This window comes from Takifugu rubripes, chromosome 17, assembly GCF_901000725.2.
Source record: "Takifugu rubripes chromosome 17, fTakRub1.2, whole genome shotgun sequence".
In the NCBI taxonomy this organism is placed as follows: domain Eukaryota; kingdom Metazoa; phylum Chordata; class Actinopteri; order Tetraodontiformes; family Tetraodontidae; genus Takifugu; species Takifugu rubripes.
Window position 1 is genome coordinate 4,387,430 of NC_042301.1, and position 21,214 is coordinate 4,408,643.

The window sequence follows — 21,214 nt, forward strand, 5'->3', positions numbered from 1 at the left end:
GCCCAACACACACACACACACACACCCCTTTTTCCGATAATCCATTCAACCATTCAAAGATTTCAAATTGTTTTGTCCTTGGCAGAGGAGCAAGTATTGTCTTATGACATTCATCATCTTAGCTGGAAACCTGACAGAAGAGGTTTCATCACCACTTGGGCCACATTTGAGGGCTGAGGCGCCGCTCTGAACTCTGCTGCCAGACAATGACTGATGTTATCATGGTTCCTGTAAATGTTGCTAATGCCACCTAACAGTAACTCTATTTCCTGCTGTCATCCATGTATTAAATCTACTCTTTAATAGCAGCATAATCAGGACTCCTCTCAACATTCTGGTTGTTTATTGTATTGTATTGTGAGGTCATATTAGGGCCCAGACTTGGATGCGTTTATTTGTTGCCTTATTTTTTAATTCAAAGAAAATTCTCGCTTTTTTTAAGAGTTCTGGGAGTCCATTTTAAATGTTTCTCCTCACAGCAGAGCTGTTGCAGTCACATTTAAAGGAGTGTTTGTAGCTACATTCCAAATACTGTTGAGTTGCCTGATCCAAACATGTTATGCTTCATGCGTGATGGTCCATCCCTCCATTACGTAGGATCAGGTTAGCTGAATTTACCTGTCCAGGAGAAAAGGAGCAACTTTGGGTTCTTCAAGTTCTTCTCCACGTTCTGCCATCTCCATCTTCCAAAGGCAACTCCTCTACAGATCCTTTTGTTTCTGACGACGTATTTGGGAATCATAAGGAGACCTTTTTGGTTTAGCAACGTCCGGACATTTGTTAGGAGATATGAGAATATTCTGGCAACTACTGTTGCCACCGATAGATGCCTGCTGACATATCAGGACCAATATATATAAACCTCCTTGAAGTAGGAACACCCACAACCACTGAACAAACAACAACAACAAAGACAGGAACATTGGTTTCACATGTTTACTTGAACTCCAATAGCAATACAAGACAATCACTTTAGGTCAATATGTACAAGAATCGCGGGGGGTTGCAGAAAAGTTCTGAGGTTTTAATATGATCTCTGGTTCTGCAGTCAAGAGTTCTGCTGCTGTGAGTTCCATCATCAACAGTTAGCGTCACATACAAGAGTGGGCGTGGGTCGGTCTCGTGTAAATGGGATTGAGCAAGAGTTCAAAATCAGCTGGAAGGCATGTACGTAGGAGCCCCCCCCAGTAGATATTGATAAAATGCTTCACTGTGATACATTAATTATACAAGAATGATGTATATACAGACACACACCCTCGCAGACGCATCCGCACACGCACACACTCTTACTTTCTTCCTACATTAGGTAGCTGTGTAAAGCCACTATAAAATCATGCACATGTTCTTTGAAAAGATTTTTTTGGCAACACACAAGTGCTTCTTTGACACACTGCTTGCTACGGGAAGGGGAAAAAACACCCAGCCGACGGACCAATAGAAATCTGAATAATGAGCAAACGAGGATTAAGCACCGATGAGATGAGACACGATAAGGACTCGGGGGGGAAGCAGAGAAGAAGAGGGGGGAAAACTGAGAAATGGATCACAGCTATAGAAAAGTAACAAAACATGAAAAGGGGGAAGTCTCGTGGTGGTCGGGAGATAGAAGCAGGAAGGAGCCTTTGCTGTGGTGTCATCAATCATCTGTAGCCTTCGCCCTCATCATCACTCGCTTTTAATCCCTTTGATCTTTATCGTCTTCCTCCTCCTGCCTGGCTTCTATGCCCCGATCACCACCGCCCTAGTCACAGACTCGTCACGCGCTGCATCTGTCCGTCGTCGCCTTCGGAGGAGGTGGGCTCTGATGTGTAGACGGCGTCTCCATTGGATGCCAGCGGTGGCGGCTGGTAGAAGGTCTGCAGGTGATTGGGCCGAGGACCGAGCGGAGGTCGCCCGAGGCTGTAGGGTAGTTCTAAAGTGGGCCGCTGGGGCTGTCCGGTGGGACTGACCTCTTCTGGACCTTCGGGGCTGCTGTCAGGATACGAGAGAGTCGGAGGGGAGGTGCGGGTGTAGAATCGCGGAGGGGAGCTGCTCCGGCTATACACTTGGGGGGAGTGCTGGGAGTACAGATTGTTCGGGGGTGAGTTGACCTCTCGAGACGAGAAGATATTAGCCGGTGGGGAGCTTCGGGGGAAAATACTGAGCGGCGGCGAGCTGCGCTCTCCGGGGTAGAGCGGGGAAGGGTTAGACTCTCTGGCGTAAATAGGTGAGGAATCAGGATCGAGGTCGAGGTCAGGGGTCAGAGGCAGAGCGAAGCCGTCTGAATCTTCCCGCTCCGCGTGGTAACGGAGAGAGCCCCTTTTCCTCGAATCGAGACCTCTGTCTTTGGTCTCGAACAGGAAGGGCTCCTCCTTGTCGACATCCATTCCGCCCCTCCACACGTCCACCGCTCTTTCCTTCTGTTTCTCATTATCCCACTCATTCCCTGATCTCCACCTGTCTCGCTCCTTTATGAAGAAGGATTCGTCTTTCTCTCTTTCCATCCCACCGCGCCATCCGTCCATCCCGAAATCCTTCTTCTGCGTAATGAACGTCTCCCCCTGCTGCGTGTCTGCTCCTCCCTGCCAAACCTCCATCTTTGCACCTCTCTTCTCCAGTAAGTGAGGCTCTTCCCTTCCTCTCTCCATGCCGCCTCTCCATTCATCCATCTCCCCATCTCTCATCTGGGATGTAAAAGGCTCATCCCTCCCCCTCTCATTTACTCCCCTCCAGTCATCCATCATTCCGTCTCTCTTTAAGAGAAAAGTCTCGTCCATTTCCCGGTCATGGTTGCCTCTCCACGCATCTAGGCCCGCCTCCCTCTGCTTCATCAGCAGTGGCTCCTCCAGAGCGTTGTACAGGGGCTCTGACTCCTGCGGGGGTGGCGGCGGGGGAGGTGGGAGGGGCCTGTCTCGATACCTGTCTCGCTCTCTTTCCCTGTCTCTGTCTGCCATTCCGGAATCCCCTGTGTTGCGGTGGCGGGACAGTGTGCCTGGGGTGCGGCTGAGGGTCGCGTAGGGCCGAGCCTGAAGATCAGGAGGGCGTGTTTGCTGCCTGTCCTGTGGTCCACGGCGACCCAGAGTGCCTTGCAAAGCCCTCTCCGTGTCTTTTAGAGGCTCGTGTGATTCACAGTCTCCAGAAACACGTGAATGGGACCAGCTGTCTTGCCCCCTCATGGTGGGATGCGTCTCAGCATCTTGCGTGTGTTGCTTAGCGTGTGACCAGCCCTCTTGTCCGTTGCGGCGCGTACTTGGCGTAATAGTTGCCGACCAACCCTCTGGTGCATGCGGAGTTAAAGTGGTGGCGTGGGTGAGCGCTGACCTGTGGTGGGGCCTGGCCAGGCTTCCGTAGCGCTCAGGGGGAACAGGCATCGCCACCGACGGCCTTAAATTGCTCTGCACGAGCTCTGAGATGATCATCTTCTCCAGAGCTGCAGCGTCAGACAGGTTACGACGCATCCCGGCGCCGCCTCCCAGCTCTGCGGCTCCGTGAGGGGTGAGGAGGGCTGGGGATATCTCATCGCTTCCCATCCCAACTGCTCCCTCCCTTAAAAGGTCAGCACTGCCCACCACTCCAGCTCGAGAGCCGGGTGTAGTTCCCAGACCATGTAGGGTGAAGGTGTTGGGTGTGTATCCTCCATTCAGACAAACGCTGTCCACTCCACGGGAATCCTGGCTCTGAGACACACACCCCTCTGTTGGAGGACACAGGGAGACACCGGTGAGTACTGAGGAACAAAAGAAAAGTTCCATGTGTGACCTTATGAATGAATGTGAGCGCGTTTTGGATCCAATTTGACCAAAAAGCATTGAGGATTGATTACTGTCACCGATGGAATGCTCAGTTATGCTGTCAAATGTTTCAGATGTATGTTTTCATGGTCTGTGGATATTTACAAGGTGTCACAACTGCGCAGGTTGTTAATGAATCACAAAGTGACGCTCAATGATTTGGGTGAGCACAACAAATGAGAGCTCATACTCGGTTTGTTTCTGAAGGTTCCTACTGCTCCAGGTTAAGACAGAGAGACACAGAGGGACAGTGTCAAAAACATTTAAAAGACAAACATTCCAAGGCTCTAAGCAAAAAGACAAAACAATGTTGAAAGTAAAACTGTATTCAGTTGAAAGTGTTTTTAAAACCTGTTTGCGGTCTAGTTTTGTCACTGTGTCATAAGAGACGTGCCCTCAAAATATGCGTGAGTCAAGGAATAAACTACAAAAAACCAATACAGCAAGAGAAAGCAGGTGCCTGAGGCGAGCTGTTAAAAATAGACAGAATAAAGGAAGATTTTAAAATGTACCTGTGGCACTGAAGGGTTGATTGTAACCTTGTGCTAACATTGTGTCATAGGGAGATGCTCCAGCATGGGTCTGCAGCACTGGATTAGTCAGGAAATGGTTCCCCAAAGGAGCTGAAGATGGAGAGGGAGACATGTTGGAATGGGAGAGACATTTGAAAAACACAAAGAACCAGATCTCTACCTCGGTTAAGCGTGGGGGTGTTATTAACATCTGCAGCTATGAAGGATGACTCAGTCTGTCTGCGGACGGTGTCGTTCCACATCCTCCTGATGCGACTCTGAAAGAAAGATTCTCCGTTAAGACAGCAGTGACTCACTCTTGGAGCTAGCGAAGAACCGCGCAGGTAATGACGTGGTGAGCTTAACCTGTCGGTTCGCCGTTGCGCGGCGACTCTGGCTGCTGGTGTAGCGGCTGTTTGAGCGCAGGGCTGCGCCCTTTACGGAGTCTGGCGAGCTGGAAGAGGAGGTGATGCAGCACTGCGAGAGACGCAGGCATCTGCTGTAGTCTTTCTGACCCTAACGGGGACAAATGCATGTGTTACGTCACGGCCGGAGGTGTCGCTGACACATCCCTGCAGACAGTTACTCAGACGGACCTTCCTGGCCAGGGTGCAGTGCAGTATTGTAATAAGGAGGGCCTGAGCCGTGTTGAGGGAGGAGAAGAGGTACGCCAGAAGGAGAGACGGAGCGGACAAGAACATCAGGCCTGAGGACCAGGTGACACTCTGCAGGAAGAGCAGAGTCAGGGAGCCCACTGCCCAGGCCCTGCAGATGCCACAGAAAGCAGATTTTAATGATCGTTAAAGCACTCCTGCTTTAGCCGCATCCAAGCATCTGCAACATCTTCACCACAGCAAGAAAATTGGAAAAAGAGGAGTCGTTTAGCCGTTGAATGAATCCTGCACCAGGACACGGAACAGGCAAGGAGTCTTTCTCAGGATCGGTGTGCACGCGCGCAGGTGCGGCTCTGCTTCGTGGAGCGCCACAATAGGAGAAACAAATCATTAAAAGTTGTGTCACGGCTGTTCTCAGTCACGGCCGATCAGATCTCATTTCTGCCGTGAATGCTGCAATGCAGTGCATTTTTAATAGCGAATGATCCGCTGGAATTTGCATTTGTCGCTTCACCGCTAAAGAAATGTCAAATTCGACAACGTAAACAATAGAAATATCAAAGGGAGATTAAGGGCATTTCACACAACCAAAACCTCTTGTTTTATACATTCACCTGGATTGGTGTTGAGGACAATGTGCAGCTTTAAACAAACGCTGCATTACAAATTCAGAATTAACCGTTATGCAACACATTTACTCGTGCTCACTGATATCATTTATCTCAATGCAGGGCTTTAATACCTCAGATTGTCATGGCGACCAGAGTCTGGCTTTAATTCTGCTGTGCTGTGCATTCTGTGCAGGGTCATCACCAAGATAACCAGGTTCAGCTGAAGCAAAAAGCATAAAATAAGCAGTAAATAACATGCTTATGTTTAAGCATATCTCCATGAAAGCACAGACTCTCACCGTGATGATGGCGCCGACAGGTCCAAGAAAACTCCAGATGAAGTAGTTATCTGAGCGAAGCCAGCATCTGTACACGCAATTAAGAGGTAAGTTAGAACGTCTGGCGATCTGGGGTGAACAAAATAAAGAAATAAAATAAAACGTACGCAGTTTTTGAGCCATAGCCTCTGAAGTCTATGGCTGCAGACACGGCCACCACCAGCCCGGGAATCGAGTAACCGCACAGGTAGAAATACTTCCTCCTGGAGTTGTGGCCTTCAAATACCTCCCGCTGTAATAAACAGAGCTCTACACCTTCCAGGCACAACCAGCAGAACACTGACAGCAGGGAGAAGTGCAGCAGGCCAGCTGTGATGGAACACACAACCTGGAAACAGCACCAATTCAATACACCACCAGTACCCACCATTATTCTAGACTCGGGGTATAAGTTGGACCGGATCAAGCACAAATCACTCACTGTGTACTGAGTCCTGTTGGCACCGACGATGAAGAGCAGTTCGGTGATGACCAGGTTTGCCCACAGGTTGCAGTGGATGGTACTGTGGTCTGTGTGCCAAAGCGCCCCCTGGCAGCAGAGGGTGGTAAGGCAGGTGACCAAACACACCAAAGCCACCGAGATGCCGACCCAGGAAACCACAAAGACAAGAAGTTCCTCAACACCAGCCCCAAACTGTAAAGGAGGACCAGTCAGATGAGAACATATGAGCACATCAGATTAATATTAGTCACAAATTCTGAGACATATGTCCAGTTTGACAACACATGTGCACACAGTGTGTGTGTGTGTGTGTGTGTGTGTGAATCATGCTGTTGTTGTAAAATAATAAAAGCTAGAGTTAGATTTAGGAAGATTAGGTTTGGTAACTTTCCTAAAAAGGATTTGTCATGAATGCTGTTTTTATTTTGCCATTAGTCACGTACAGCGGGTTGCTCATAAGTCATGAGGACAGCGTAGCTGGAGAGGTGGTTGCAGGCACAGGTTGTGTGTGTGTTGTTGGTGTGTAATAGACGGCAGCCCTGTGTGGACCACCTGCCGTTCCCAGAGACACCTGATGAATTCCAGAAAGAGCAGTTGGGGCCAAAGTGGTTCTCCAACTGTACAGATAAATGGATAAACAGAAGCATTAATGGATTGTAAAGATACAGGGGTACAAGGTTCGGTGTCCAGCTGCACCTGGAGGTGTCTGAGGGTGAAGATGACCGGCTCAGAGAGGTAGACTCTGCTAGCTCCTCTGTGCACAGAGGCAGAGATAACATGGGAGTTAACAACGAGGGTCCTGCGTCTCGTTTCGGAGACCTGCCCTAAACCTAGACTGAGTCTCAGGGTTGAGTTCTGGGTGGTCAGGAAGGAGCCGAGGTTCTTATACAGCGTGAGGACCAGCTTCACTTGGCCTGCAAGGGATGAAGGGGTTATTTTAGTCAAGCTTTGCCTATCAAATGTGTGAGAGTTAACAGAAGCTTTGCTGGGTTGAACGGACCGTTGCTGCTGTACTGTTGCAGGGCCAGTGATGATATCTGGAGGATGCTGTCACTGTCGTAGGAGTGGGGGAAGGTCAGGTCCTGTATGTCTGCCTCAGTGTTCAGCACATACACCTCCAGATCTGTGTACACACAGGCACACGCAGACAAGGTGTAACTGCGTTCAGAACCACGCACACACACACACAAACACAGGCACACACAAGCACGTACCAACATTTGGAGCCCTGTCGCTGAAACGTCCTTCGTACAGATTGTTAGCCAACAAAAATGCTCCTTTTTCCACTGCGTCGAGCAGCAGGGATGCTGAGCGTGACTGGTCGACGCCGTTCATATCCGCCCAGGACACCAGGGCCTCGGGACCCAGCAGGTTGTCAACAGTCTGAACAACCGCCTGACAGGAGACCAGACACCATGTTTCTCTTCTCATCATTGCACATTTACTCGCCTCTGTCGGTGTAGCTTCCTTACCTGAACATAAGCTTTACACGTGCGTTCCCTCTTCTGCAGCTGAAAGGAAGAAAAGCACGTTACGGGTTTCGCTTCAAAGGTCACGCACAAATCGACCTTGGCAACATGCGCATTTTACCTTGTTGTAATTGCGTGCTGCTGACTCTCTATTGGCTGGTCTCAAGGCCTGGAGCTGGGAATCCAGGACATCCAGGAGCTGCTCAACTAGCCTGACAGACATGCTGACATCTCCGGCGTAGATCAGCCCACGCGTTAGGTTGACCAGCTCACCAGCGATGTTGGCTGCGTTCTCTCCACTCTTAATCTATTTTGAGGCAGCGTGTTCTTAATGTCAAATATTTTGACATTTACCAAAGAAGTGCTTGCTGACTGGCTTCAGGGCATCTACGTGTGAGTGTGTGTGCATTTCTGACTAACCTTCTGGGCAATTTGGCTGACCCAGGGAGAAGTACAGTTTGAAAGGTCAGGTCCTCTGGAGCTCCAGCCCACTGGAGACTGCATGCACTGATAGGAGGCGATACCTGCAGAGACGGACAGATGGCACTCATGTTTGCATGATAATCGGACTAGCAGGCACCATATTCTTCTAATGAAATCAATCAAATAAAGCATATGGGTCTTTACTGGCCTTTACTGGTTTAGATGAGGCTCAGTACCTTCAAAGTTCTGGTAGGAGCTTGATGGATTTACACTTTCCACTTAGACTGATGAAATACCTCTTTGCTGAACAGGCCTTTTCATTTCAAGCATGTAGGAACATCTTTTAGCTATTTTTGGTCTCAATTAACACCAAAAAGAATCTAAACTCAAGGTGGATTGGCTGATTTGAGTGTGTCTTCTCCAGCGAGCCATTAATGTCTCTTTGTAAATCTCCTACCACACCGTGTGTTTAATGAAAGCAATTTTCCTGCCTGTATTTATCTTCATAATCAGCAGGAGAGCTTTTGCTCCGATGGGGCGCTGAGCTGCAGGCAGCTGTGCAGTGACACGAAAAGGTTGCCTGTTTTGTTCTTCTCTCTCATCTACCAGCAAGTTCACAGAGAGGACATGCGACTCCATATGGAATATGAGATGGGCAACGCTACACACACTTCTTCAGGACCATGCATTCACCTACCCAGGGAGCCTTTGGGGCAGGGCCTCTCCACTGTCTCTCCCATCAGGGTCGGTGGCCACTGCACCCCTCGTGCCACCCGACCCTCACAACCGCCCACCTGACCCGAACCGCCTGGAGCCAAAGGGACGCGTAACGGCGGTCGCGGCGTTAGTGGAACCATTGCTGTTATGGGCCGTTGATCAAAGGGTCCTCGGTTGATGACGCCGATGGGATGCGAGGCCGACGGCCTAGCTGGGCTCAAAGCAACGGTGGCTGTATAAGAACGGACTGTTGTCATCAGAGAGGAGAGGGGACCTGGTGGGTGGGGGAGGGGAGAAAAACGCTATTCATTCATCCTTAATGACAAATACGAAAGGGCACGTGCTCCACAAACCCTTTGTAGGAGGTGGCAGTGTAAACTGCAGCGGGTATCTCAGCACATAGTAATTATTCCAGACGTAAAGCTGGTTGTCTCTGGGGTTGTAGTCGATGGACGAGATGTACTGATACGGGTTGGGGAAGGGTATCTGAACAGGCAGCTCTTGTCCTCGGCTGGTGTCATAGGCATAGACCACCTTGTCGCTACCTGCTTGCCCCTCCGCCTGCCCCTCATCGTCCTGGAAGACGGAGCGCACAGCGTATAGAACGCCGCAGGCCATGAAGGCGTTGCTGGCCCCTCGCTTGTCGAAGCCGGTGGCCCACGTACCCTCGAAACGCAAGGTGTAAGGATTCACCTACAAGACAACAAAGAGGGAGGAAGGCAGGCAAGGGGACTCAGTGAATCCTTTTAGCGTCTTTCATTTCATAACTCGGCTTTCATTCGTGGTGGCGCACCTGGCTGACCACGATGCGTCCGTTATTGGCTTCAGTAGAGTAAATCACCCAGAGGCCGTTCTCATCCACCGCCAAATCGATGTCTGACTTCCCTCCCCAGCGGTACGGAGAGGTATCGTGATAGTTGGCATTGACCACCACTGCTTCGCCACTCTTGATGCGGGTCCGCAGGTCATATTTAACCAGGTTGCGTGTTCGCTCCTTGTTATAAAAGACAGCGCCATCGTACACCACAAAGCCCGTCCCGTCCACCCGACTGGGCAACCTATAGGAGCGATATGAAATAACGATTAGCATAATAGCAGCACCCTATTTACAACAATCATTCGTTTGCGTATCACTGCACAAGATTTTTAAGTCATTTTCGAGAAAGTTTTTATGGAACTTTTTGTAGAAGAGTGGGCTGCCTTCTAACAAATTCATGTCCTTCGGTATCTTAATGGGAAAAGAACCTGGCTGCTTTATTAATTGTGTACGGGGGAATTGTTTTGTAGAGCAGGACCACTCCATCTAAAAATGCAATAAGTCTCAAGGGGCCATAACAAAATAAATGCCAACCCCAAGTGTGTGACAAGTTTAATCAAGTTTAGACTTTATTGTTATTTAAAAAGTATTTTATCATTAATTTAACATTGCAAAACATAGCCCTAATTGAGAAAGTAAATATTGGCAAATTGATTGAGATGCACATAATTCCTCCTCTGGGCTGGCGCTCGCAGTTAGGAGGGTCACCTCACGATCCAAACAGTTGCTTTGTGTGCGTGTTCTGATCCCTCCCAAACACGAAAAGCAATTTACTTCGTTAGGGTATAAAGTATTGGGGTCTTACAGTTTCACACACACCCCATCACTCACTTATAGGTTGTGGTGGCTCTGTTTTGGCGGTAATCATCCCAGGAGGCGTACTCGTACAGCATCTCTGTGCGATACGGAGTCCACGGCATGACATACAGCCGATCGCCAGCCTGCAGCGGGTCCTTGCACCACGCCCCCGACTGGTGCTCTGCCTCCAGGAGAGAGGAGGCCGGCTGGATCTTGACCAGAGAGCCGGGGCACACGAAAACTGGATGGTGGGAGTTAAGAGGGGGAGAGAGGCGGATGTGAAGAAGGGAGAGAGGAAGTGTAGAGGAAGAGAAAGGGCACATGAGGGAAAGAAAAGAGTGGACAGGTATCAGAGGCAGATATGGAGAGGAAAAAGGATGGATGTATGAATTGGATGCATTTGATGTAGCAAGAAGAAAAAAGATGAAGAGAAAAAGAGAGGGATTTAAAACACCTGCGCTGGTCTCGAGAGGCGAGCAACAGAAGCGATGTTAAAGTGTTGGAACTCACACACTGTTAGTGTGTGGTGATTAACACAACGTGGACACTGCAATGAAAGGTGTGAGTGTGTTCGTGTGCCATGTGTGTATGCGTGTGTGTGCTGATTTGGGTTAGTGCAACAAGAGTGAAAAAGAGTGTGAGGTAGAATCAGGGACGCAGAGGGCGGGGCTAAATTTTGCCTTGAAGTGAATGAGAGGGCAGGTTAGTTTAGGTCGGGCACAACGATTGGTCCACCCACATGTCAATAACTGTATGGACACGCGTATGCTCAACAGTCACACACTGGCATGCAAATAGGCATGCACACACACACACGCACACACACTCACACATATAAACGGTGCTTGGTAAGCACACATCCAGACGAATAAACTGTGTAATCACACACATTTGGTCTGAGATTTCCTATGAAGATAAATAAGGGGCTCTTCCTATAGGGGAAGAAAAAGGGAAAATAAGTATGAGGATGTTCGGAACAGAAGGAAGGACTGCAAAGAAAGAAAGAGAGAAAGAAAGAAAGTTTAAGACTGCGTGAGCACATTTACATGATGTTAAAGGACGATTTTTGTGAAAATGGGCTAAATTAGACTTCTGACTTGGACTAATACGCCCGGTGGAGGAGATGGCAGTTGAGTTACTTCTCCTTGTACACACCTCAGTCAGACCGCCTGCGTTCAGGTAAGAATAAGAAGTGCTGCACTTTCTTTAATTTTTTAGAAAAAGTGCAACATTCCGCATGGACCATACGGGCACAGTTATTAATCTTTTCTTTTCCTCCACTGAAGATGCTTCCTGTTTACTGCAAGCTAATAGTTGTTTGGGCTGTGATGTAATAGATCAATAGGTAAAACAAAGGCCCAACACTATCTATCAATAACTATCGATCACCCTCCTGTGCTCGACTGTGCAGGTAAACATACTGACTGAGATGGACCAGAAGAGAAAGAAGAGGAAGACGAAAAGAAACTGCAGACAGAGAGAAAGAGAGAGAGAGCGGAAGTGAGAAAGAGAAAGACGAGGTGCAGAACCTGGATAAAAGAAGGGGTTTCAATACAAGAGATGGAAAAAATGGAACAAAATAACTGTGTAGGGAATGAAAAAAGGAGGGGGCAACATCCAGCATGACTACGAAACAACGTCCTAAGGTAGGAGGAAGAGAGAAATGGTCGGAGAGAGGATAGAAGAGAGGAGAGGTGGGTCGGGGTAAGGAGAGATCAAGATGCTACAGTGTATTGTCTTTACCTTTTTGGTCCACTTCTACTCAAGCATAGGAAAAAAGAGGGAGAGAAAGAAAGAGAGGTCAGGGTGAAGAAGAGAAGTAAAGAAAAGCAAGTAAGAAAGCAAGAAGCAAAGAAAGCAAGAAAGAGAGCAAGAAAGAAAAGGAAAAGGAGAAAAAGAAAGAAAAATGCACAGATAAAGACTTTTGGAACCCACTCTCACCACAAACATCATAGTTTACTTAAAAGAATGAAGCACAAAAGAGACCCACCATTACCCCACCCACCACCCACCACCCGCCCCCGCCCTCCCTAACCCAACTCCGACCTGCACCACCCACGTTCCCCTCCCTCCTCCCCTGATCTCTCCTTCCCTCAATCAGGCTCCTGTGGAGAAAAGAGAGCAACTCCTGTGGCGCGAATCTGCAAAAGGAAAACACACACATGCACTTGCATGTGTGCCAACCCCCGCGCACGCGCGCACGGGCACCTCTGCATCCAACAGTCTTTTAGTATCTCGCACGCATGTAAACGTACGCTGCCTAAGGAAAAAATGTCGACATCAGAGCTTACAAAACCAAGAGAAAAAACCTAAAATGTAGCTTGATAAAAATAGATTAAAATTCGTTTTGCTTGCAGGCACATGCACATATTTAAATGTGAGTGTGTGTGTGTGTGTGTGTGTGCAGTGTATGCAGCTATGTTCAGGCATACAGGTACTATTAACATATATATGCTACACTAGCTTCTACTGTACTATAAATACAAACTTACTGTAAGGGACGCACTCATACTGGATCTCAAGGTACTTGTATGTGCCAGGACAGGGGTCTGGGAAGACATCAACCCCCGCAACGACCACACACTGAGTCCTGTTGTTACACCTGCAGGTCAGGATGGATGGATGGATGGATGGATGGATGGATGGATGGATGGATGGATGGATGACAGGATGAAACAAATGAGAAAGTGATTAACAGACAGGAAAGGGGAAGCAAAGGGCACTCCATTTGTCTAATCTGCCTCTTGCTGAATATTGATCAGCTCTTCTAGGAAAACACTGCTGAGTCCACAGCTAATGGTGTGTACGCACTCGGCTGGAGAGACACATGCACACACGGATGACTCATAACATAGGGAGGCTAAGGTTCTTATTCCACATTAAAAGCACTGGAAGAAGACATTACTGATCACTTTAACAGCTTTAAAGTGTTGATACAGCCGGAAAAAGCACACAAATTCCATTACAGTATATCAAACTGTATTTACCATTTAATTTCAGGGCAAAGACTGTACCACCCAAAGCATACACACCTCTGGGCCATAATCTTAAGTGCGTCGGGGAGGTAACACTGAGTGTTCTCCATTTGGAAGGGGTCTGCATCACAGATTTTGTCGTCAGTGCGTCCATAGTTGGCGGTCTCCACCATGACCACATCACTTCCTGGGCAACGGAGCTCTATGGGGTAACCTTCACATGCCAGTTCCCTGCGGAGAAGCCCGAAAGGCATGGCGGCACGCGACATTGCTGCGAATTAAGAGAGGAGGAGGGTGAGGACGGGAGTGGTTAAAGCATTTTTAAAAAAACAGCAATCGTTGGGTTGGTGGTGAATAGCTTGGTTTAAGTCATGTCAGTTTTAACCTGGAGGTGAGAGGTCATGAAAGCTGGCCAGTAAGTTATTAGCTCATACATCAGTCTGTGGCACTATACACCATTTGACAAGTGTATTATCTCTCCCGCAAAGGAAGCTTGTCCCATCTCTCACCTTTGCCATATTAATCCACATAAAACCAGGCTTACTGGAGAAAAATCACATTACCATACCTTAATCTGGTTGTTCAGCTGCGTGTTTGGAAAATCTCAACAAGGTTTTGTTGTGTTTGCATGAGGACTAAACCCAAAGCACCATGTGCTACTAGAACACGGAGCTTGGCGCCACACTGACACATTTTCCTGCTGAGCTTTTACTCAGAAACAGGTGGGTCGAAATATTATTTATTGAATCATTCCAAAGAAAGGTCCCTGTTAACATTGACGTTTATTCCAAATGAGAAAAGGAGAGTGAATACGCTGAGGTCATGTATTGTCTCAGATGTTCTACATGTGCCGCAACTGCGCTCTGAAGACGATGAAATAAGCTGTTGTTCATTTTCTCCAGTGTCAATTGGCTGCGATCCCACTTAGCGCAGCTGCTTTTAATTTTGGGTCAACACTCAGCAAAATGTCAGAGCGCCATCATGTCGCCGCGTGCGCCAGTTTAACCATTAAGACAGACGGATAAACGACAGTCAGTGATTTAACAGCCTGGGCGCCACGTCAAGGACTCGTGACTTTCACACAGGACAGCAAAGGGCCCGGGTGGGGCCAACGATTCACCTGGCTGTGATGCTCACCTTGGCTGGAGGGGGCAATGTAAGACAGCGTAAGAGCGCACACCCCCAGGAACCACAGTGGCACGGCCATACTGGGAGGGAAGAATTAGGACGTCGCACCAGCAGCCGCGATAGAAGAGCCTGGAAGGCAAGCAGCGAAAGCAAGAATGAAGAAATGCATCGATTGAATGCGTTTGGCGGTTTGAGCGCGAGCGGGCGCTCGCCGGGTGGGTGATGGATGGTCTTCAACACATTCTGACAATGAAAGAGTGCATCAGAGAAAAGCCATCAGGAGGAGGGGGGGAATAGAGACAGGCCAGGAGCAGCAGATAACAACTGAGCAATTGCAATTGCAGCAAAACTCCCCTCCATCGTCTGTTTCCATGGTGATACCACAGTGCAGCCGGAGAGAGAGGGAGGAGACACATCAGGTGTGCGTCTGTGTTTGCGAGTAAAACAGCGCTACGTGTTTTAAATCCGGAATTAGCTTCGAGCGACGGTGGCCGCTGACCCATAAAAGTCTTAATCTTTCTATTCACAGACTGAGAGAGAGAGAGAGAGAGAGAGAGAGGAAGGGAGGGAGGAGGGTTCCGGTCACTTTATGAGTAACGTTAAATATGTTAGAGCGTGTTAGCAGAGGACCAAACGAGACAGAGTCACTGGAGAACAACAGTAAATGACTCAATACAACAGGCTGACCTGTTGGCGCTGGTCAGAACGGATGACATAGTCGTCTCGTGTTTATGGGCTCCAGTTTAGCAATCCAGTCTGCTGCTGTGTGTACGTGATCCCCAACCATGCAGATGTGCGTGTGTGTGTGTGTGTGTGTGTCAGCGTGTGCGTGTGCATGCATATGTGTGCCTGCATGTGTTTATTCACAACTTGCTTTCCTCTCCATCTTCCTGTTAGGTAATAGTGGCAGACAGATTTAGGTCACTTCTCAACAAATGTCCAACATGCACTCATTTGTGCTTATACAGTGCTTGTGCACACGCACGCACACACGCACACACACACACACAGAATGAGGATTTTTCCATTACACACAGATGTGCACACATGAACAAAAACCGTCTGATCTCATCTGATGGCAGAATGTTCTTTGCCTTACAACCTCCCATCCCTCCACACACGCACGCACGCACGCACGCACGCACGCACGCACGCACGCACGCACACACACACACACACACACACACCCTAAAGTGTTGATACAGAGTAAGTAGAGCAAGGACACTGATGGGCCCTGACAAAGCCACACACAGTCCTCCTGCTCTCAGCACTACTCGCCTGCCTACAACCAAAATCTAGCCCCAGGCCTCTGACCGGCCTACTTGGATGAAAAGCACTTCCTTAGATTGTGTGATTCTTGGCCCTGAGGCGAAACGCATTTAACGCACACAGACACGTGTAAATGTACATCCAGTATTAACAATGAGTATAAATTTATTTGTGTGCCTAACAGTGTTAATATCCATACCCTGTGTGTGTGTGTGTGTGGTGTGTGTGCTACAGTTGCCTGCGGGTGGATGAGTACAAAGGCTGTACTGAGAAAATAATCATCTCGAGGTTTGTTCATAGACTGGAATGTTTATAATAACCAGATAGCTGATAAAGTTTAAAGCTCCAGACAATATTAAAGAGCCCTCCGCTCCCTTCCATCCCTTTCGGACCCTTGCAGATGGCTGAGGCCTCCGTGCCTGAACTGCCGCCACTTACATGGTTTTAGAGCCGTTGCGTTTGTCTGGCTGATGTGAGACGTTGGGGAATGGAGGTGTTGAACCCTGTCAATCATTTGGGTGGTTGCAGGCAGGAAATGCAGGCACAGCTCAGTGCGGTGTTACCCAGCCTCTGAGTTCTGTAGGATTTATCATGATCCTGTTTCAAAATCTAGTTTTCAAAGCCGTCTACGTTCTATGATTGTGCCCAAACAGATTTGCTTTGACTGTGGGAAGGCTGAATAAACGCGCTGGATTTCTTTACATATTTCTCAAGATTCTCACAAGCTGCTCTTTAGGTTCTAAAGACGAAAAAGGGTTCTTCTCAGTGCATTACAGAATTTATTGCAGCTATTTTTTCCTGCTCTTTGAGTCAGCCAGCCGCTTTTCCTTTGTCCTGCTTCATGTTTACCACAAATGATAGGACCGCATCGATGAGGAGGAGGAATTTCTCCTGAAAGGCTCGCATAAATAAAATACTGTCTGCTAATTAAATGCAGATGAAGACCTACTTAAATGACCTCCGAATGCTGCCTGCATCGTAACACAAGTCACCTTATGGCCTTTTTATTCGTATTTGTTCAGGTCATCTGGACCAATGACCACCTCATCTACTGCATCTGTACCATGATTACTGATTACTTGTAAATGCTGCTTCTCCTTCACCCCTATCCTTCCTATCCTTGTTAAACTATGTGGGGAGGGGGGGGGGGGGTTATGGTCTCTCCAGGTCTGCGTGGCTGATGGTGCGAATGTTATCCCCTATATTAGAGCTGCGATGAGCTGGCAACTGGCCACTTGTCCAGGGTGTACCACCCCTCCCCGCAGGTGATACAGCGATAAAGTGGGAGAAGACGGACAGATGGAAGACAACATGAAATCTGTTTGAGCTAGGTTCCATGGTTACTTGTGCAGCGTCTCCGGTTGAACAACGTTGCAGGAGGATGGAGGCTGTGACGACTGAAACGGGAGAGGCTGCGTGTAGCTGCTGTCATGGTTTCCACTCAGGCGACAGAGGTATCATCTAATCTGTTTTCCTAATCAACAGGAATCCACTTCAGGTCTCCTTCAGAGATCAGGGACTGTTCATTTTGATGCATTCGGACTTGTCCTTATGTAATTAAGCTCTACATGGTTTCACAATCAAACCTCGCGTTGCAGTCGGAGGAGTCAGCACTCAAACCCGCAATCATCCTAATATATAATTAAGTCTTGATTAAACTACTAATTGTTATTAGATTACAATCACCTACTGCGGTTTTATTCATTTTCAAAGGAAATATGAGTGATTTCGTCGGTCAGATTCAAAATGATACGTTGTTGAGAATACCGCGGATGACGCGGAGCATCGCGTCCCACCGTCCTCTTTTCAGTGAACACCTGCAGCCTCACATTTACTGAAACCCTCCTCTGTCATTAAGTCAGGTTTCAGTTAATTACGGGCCTGGAGATGCTGTGTTAGTATGTTGGAGAGCAAACACGGTGACAGGCGACAGTGTGTTTTCTTTTAATCACTGCAATAACCCAAAACAGACATCCCAGGATGTTCTTTGTTTATATCAGCGATTTTACAATAATGTCATTGTATATCTTTACATTAACGACCTCAGCGGAAATTAGCATTGTCTGCTTTTACACCTGCACTTATTTAAGTTTGTTTGCCTGCAGAATCTGTTAGACGGAGGCCATCTCAGCGCCCAGACGTGGACGGAGAGGCTGCCGACCCCGAGGTGTGACGAGAGGTCACGGCTGCACAAGCGGCTTGTGGTTCTTCATCAGTGGTGCGGAGCGTCGGTGCTCAAACAGCAGCTTTTGTTTGCCTGTTCAACAGGCTTTGCCACAGCCAACATGAGATGAAGGCATACATCTGTGAATTCCAGCCATGTCAACTCAAACACGCCTTGCGGTTATTTTCACAGGCTCGCAGTGCACGTTTGCACATTAAAACACCCCATCTGGGTTCCAAATACTCTGCAGTGATGCAACAGTAATTGATGCACCTGGTATAAGAAGACAGCCAAATTCTATCTAATAAAACTATTCAGCTTGATCAACAGCCCAACCTATCTCCTTCATCAAAGATCATCAATCGCCAAATACAAATAATACAGGAAACAGTGTTTGCAAGGAAATCTGTTCATTTTCAGCCCCTTTTGCTCCCTCAGGGTGCATTTAAATCATTTCTAAAGAGTACAAAAAACAAAAATCTCATCAGAATGTCACATTCGCTTTATATAAAATGTGTATTTGATGTCACCTTGAGTTCTGAGGAACAACATTTTTAAATCCCCTTTATTTATGGGCTCATAGAGAGCATTTAATTACTAAATAATGGCTCCATCTCAAATGAGGAAGGACGATAGCTGCAGCATGATCAAGTGAAATAGCAGCCAATGTTAATCGGCTGTATTATTATTACACTTATATCTGCTTGCCGTGTAAAATGCTCACAGCACAAACACTCGCCGACTCTTTGTGTCTGACTGATGCAAAAAGACATAATAGGAACCTGTACAAGCTGGTCCAAACTGCAAAGCCAGGCACGGTGGACATCTATCAGCCTGCGTTAGGGTGACAAGAATCGCTCTAAAACGTCTGTAAAACTGTTGAAAATGTAAAATCAATGAGGTAAAATTAAACAAATAAAACAATCTTTACACATATTCAATGGCAGAATGGCTAGTCTGCCGGCTGCATTTCGTGACTGAGCTGTTTCTTACTCCATCTTTTCTACATTTATCTTTCCCCCCTGCCTGTCTACATTTCTCTTCTTCACAGTCCCTCCTCCCTCTTCCTCCTCCTCTTCATCACGCCTGCCTGGGCTCCTCCACTGACCCAGTCCTCTCATCCCCCCTCTCTGAAATATTGATAATAGTCCCTCAATCGCTTTCTCGCTCTGTCTTATATGTGGTGAATCAGCAAACCAGCCCGATAACCACTCACAGCAATCAGACACGTCGTGTATGTTGGCGTGCGTGTGTGCGTGTGCGTTCACTGCAGCACACCATACGCTGCAATGAAGGTATGTGGCAGTGGACAGAATTCAGAAGGACCCTTCTGGTGGGGCCAACATGTGACACGATGGCCCTCTTTACCTTCACTGCTTGGAGGCCCTGAGGAGCATAATCACGTGGGCATTAATATTTCACACGCACTCGTGCCTGACAGACTCCCCACACTACTACTGACCCAGCTCTAATGGCAGCCAAGAGCAGTAAGGCCCTGCACATCAGCGCATCAGATCCCTGTCCCTCGCTGATCAAATGGCCTCTGACAGCGGGGGGAAGGTGGGGGCGAGAGAGATAGAGAGAGAGAGGAAGGCAGAGAGAGAGAGAGAGAATCCTCATAGCCTACATCCATATCTTACCGTCAATCCTCCGCTTTCCCTCCTCCACGCTCAATGCGTCTCCCGCATCTTCCGCGCCCTCCTCACGCCCTTCCGCCTGCTCTGCTCCGCCCGATGCATGAAACAAATCAAATATTCTGTGGGGATAACCGCAGTACCTGCTGGGCTATAAGGGAGCCATTAGCGCGATGTGTCCAACAACTGGGACTGGGCGTCCCCCGCCCTCCCCTCTGATCAGTGTACCGTGCGTACCTCACACCCTCCCCTCCGTCCAGCCGAGGCTCGCTGTCTGTCCCCGCTGTGTTGTGTGACTGTGCGTCACGTTGGTATCATAATTCCCACGGGTTTCATGCCCACAGATGGCGCGGGCTGCAGGCCTCGCAGCTCCGATGGGTGAAAGGAAAGGGAAAAATACACGACGATCACGCGCAAAAACAGCAATTAGGGCGCAAACGAACGCGACGCTGGCTGCTCCGCGTCTGTCCGCCGATGACCACCGCGCATCGAGCCCGGGCGTCGTCTGTCACCGCTGAGCATGGATTTTTTTTTTCTCTCTCCCACCCCGATGTTACATCCTTGCGTTGAACGGGAAACCGCGTCGACGGCAGCAGCTGCTTTGCATATCCTTGGAGAAACGTGAAGAGACGCAACAGCACATCAGGGTGGATGCGGAGATGTATCCGGCTTTTCAATAATGTTTTTAAAGGCCGATAAAGGATGCGGAGGGAAAAAATTAAAAAAAATCTGCAGCTGCACGACCAAGAAAGGGATTTTTTGTGCTCTTAGCCTCGCCTTGCATCCGTTCTTCTCTCTCCTCTTCTCTCTCTCTCCCCCACACTGGTCCGCTTGTTGCGCGTACTGCACCCGGGAGTGCGCCTCCGCCTCCGTGTGCGCGCCAGGACGCGTGTAGACGCAGAGGGAGACGCAGTTTTATGAGTGATCCAAAGAGGGGAGGATTCGTTCTTTATGGCAGAGCAGCTCTTGAGAGCGAGACTGAAGGGAGAGTTTCTGCAGTGGCGTTCAGATGTTGTTTAGGTGTTGTGTGAGCACAATCATGCAGGCACACACGCACTGCACGCACGCACGCTCACCTTCATTAAAGCCCTGTGCGTATGGAGGGCCGTGAGGCGGCATTGTCATTGTCAGTCGAGGTCGGGTTGTAATCAATCCTACGTGCCTCCACTACAGCTGATGTTGGTCTGGTTTGATCAGCTCTACAAACACTCTTTTGTCCTCCCGGCTGCCATTTTACTGTTACAATGAGGAAAAGACACCCTTTTCATGTCTGCATCTCAGGTTCAATAAGGCAGCATTGGGCTCAAAGGTCAGCAGAGGATGAGCAGGAGAACCTACTTAAGCGCCAAGCAATGCGGGAGCTGTTCAGATGGCCGTATAAATGCGGCACCTGTGCACTTTCCACGTGAGCAGGCGTGCAACAGTGTGAGCAAGTCGATGGAAATCAGTGATTAGCAGGGAAGTCGGCTCTTGGCTCTGAATGGCAGTGATTGCTTCGTGTGTGTTTCATGAAGCGCAGCCAGACGTCAT

At 48.5% G+C, this 21,214-nt stretch overlaps 1 protein-coding gene across 6 annotated transcripts; it reads right to left on the minus strand.

Moving 5' to 3' along the window:
- Nucleotides 1–921: 921 nt before the first annotated feature.
- On the minus strand, nucleotides 922–20,539 carry LOC101073538 (adhesion G protein-coupled receptor L1-like). 6 transcript variants are annotated; one of them, XM_029851154.1, is made up of 26 exons: nucleotides 19,922–20,539; nucleotides 19,691–19,835; nucleotides 14,627–14,746; nucleotides 13,547–13,760; nucleotides 13,007–13,116; nucleotides 12,258–12,272; nucleotides 10,548–10,755; nucleotides 9,693–9,957; nucleotides 9,253–9,592; nucleotides 8,880–9,173; nucleotides 8,180–8,283; nucleotides 7,881–8,066; nucleotides 7,763–7,801; nucleotides 7,505–7,685; nucleotides 7,291–7,413; nucleotides 6,987–7,204; nucleotides 6,734–6,907; nucleotides 6,270–6,482; nucleotides 5,956–6,176; nucleotides 5,810–5,876; nucleotides 5,642–5,730; nucleotides 4,882–5,050; nucleotides 4,652–4,801; nucleotides 4,467–4,563; nucleotides 4,286–4,396; nucleotides 922–3,709 (listed from the first exon to the last, which is right to left on the minus strand). In XM_029851154.1, exons 3-26 carry the CDS (start codon nucleotides 14,694–14,696, stop codon nucleotides 1,749–1,751), a joined length of 5,619 nt encoding a protein of 1,872 aa, XP_029707014.1. In that variant the 5' UTR covers nucleotides 14,697–14,746; nucleotides 19,691–19,835; nucleotides 19,922–20,539; the 3' UTR covers nucleotides 922–1,748. The 6 variants fall into 6 exon arrangements, with proteins under 6 accessions (XP_029707014.1, XP_029707016.1, XP_029707015.1 ...); XM_029851156.1 differs by adding an exon at nucleotides 3,964–3,987 and having other exon boundaries at nucleotides 922–3,676; nucleotides 19,691–20,539; XM_029851155.1 differs by adding an exon at nucleotides 3,964–3,990 and having other exon boundaries at nucleotides 922–3,676; nucleotides 19,691–20,539.
- Nucleotides 20,540–21,214: the final 675 nt, after the last annotated feature.

Excerpts from the sequence above, each read along its gene's own strand:
- LOC101073538 (XM_029851154.1), bottom strand. The coding sequence starts at position 14,696 with ATGGCCGTGCCACTGTGGTTCCTGGGGGTGTGCGCTCTTACGCTGTCT. Across the intron at positions 5,051-5,641 it reads GGTCGCCATGACAATCTGAG|GGCCTGGGCAGTGGGCTCCC; the intron begins GTATTAAAGCCC and ends TGGCATCTGCAG. Across the intron at positions 3,710-4,285 it reads TCAACCCTTCAGTGCCACAG|TACTCACCGGTGTCTCCCTG; the intron begins GTACATTTTAAA and ends TTTGTTCCTCAG.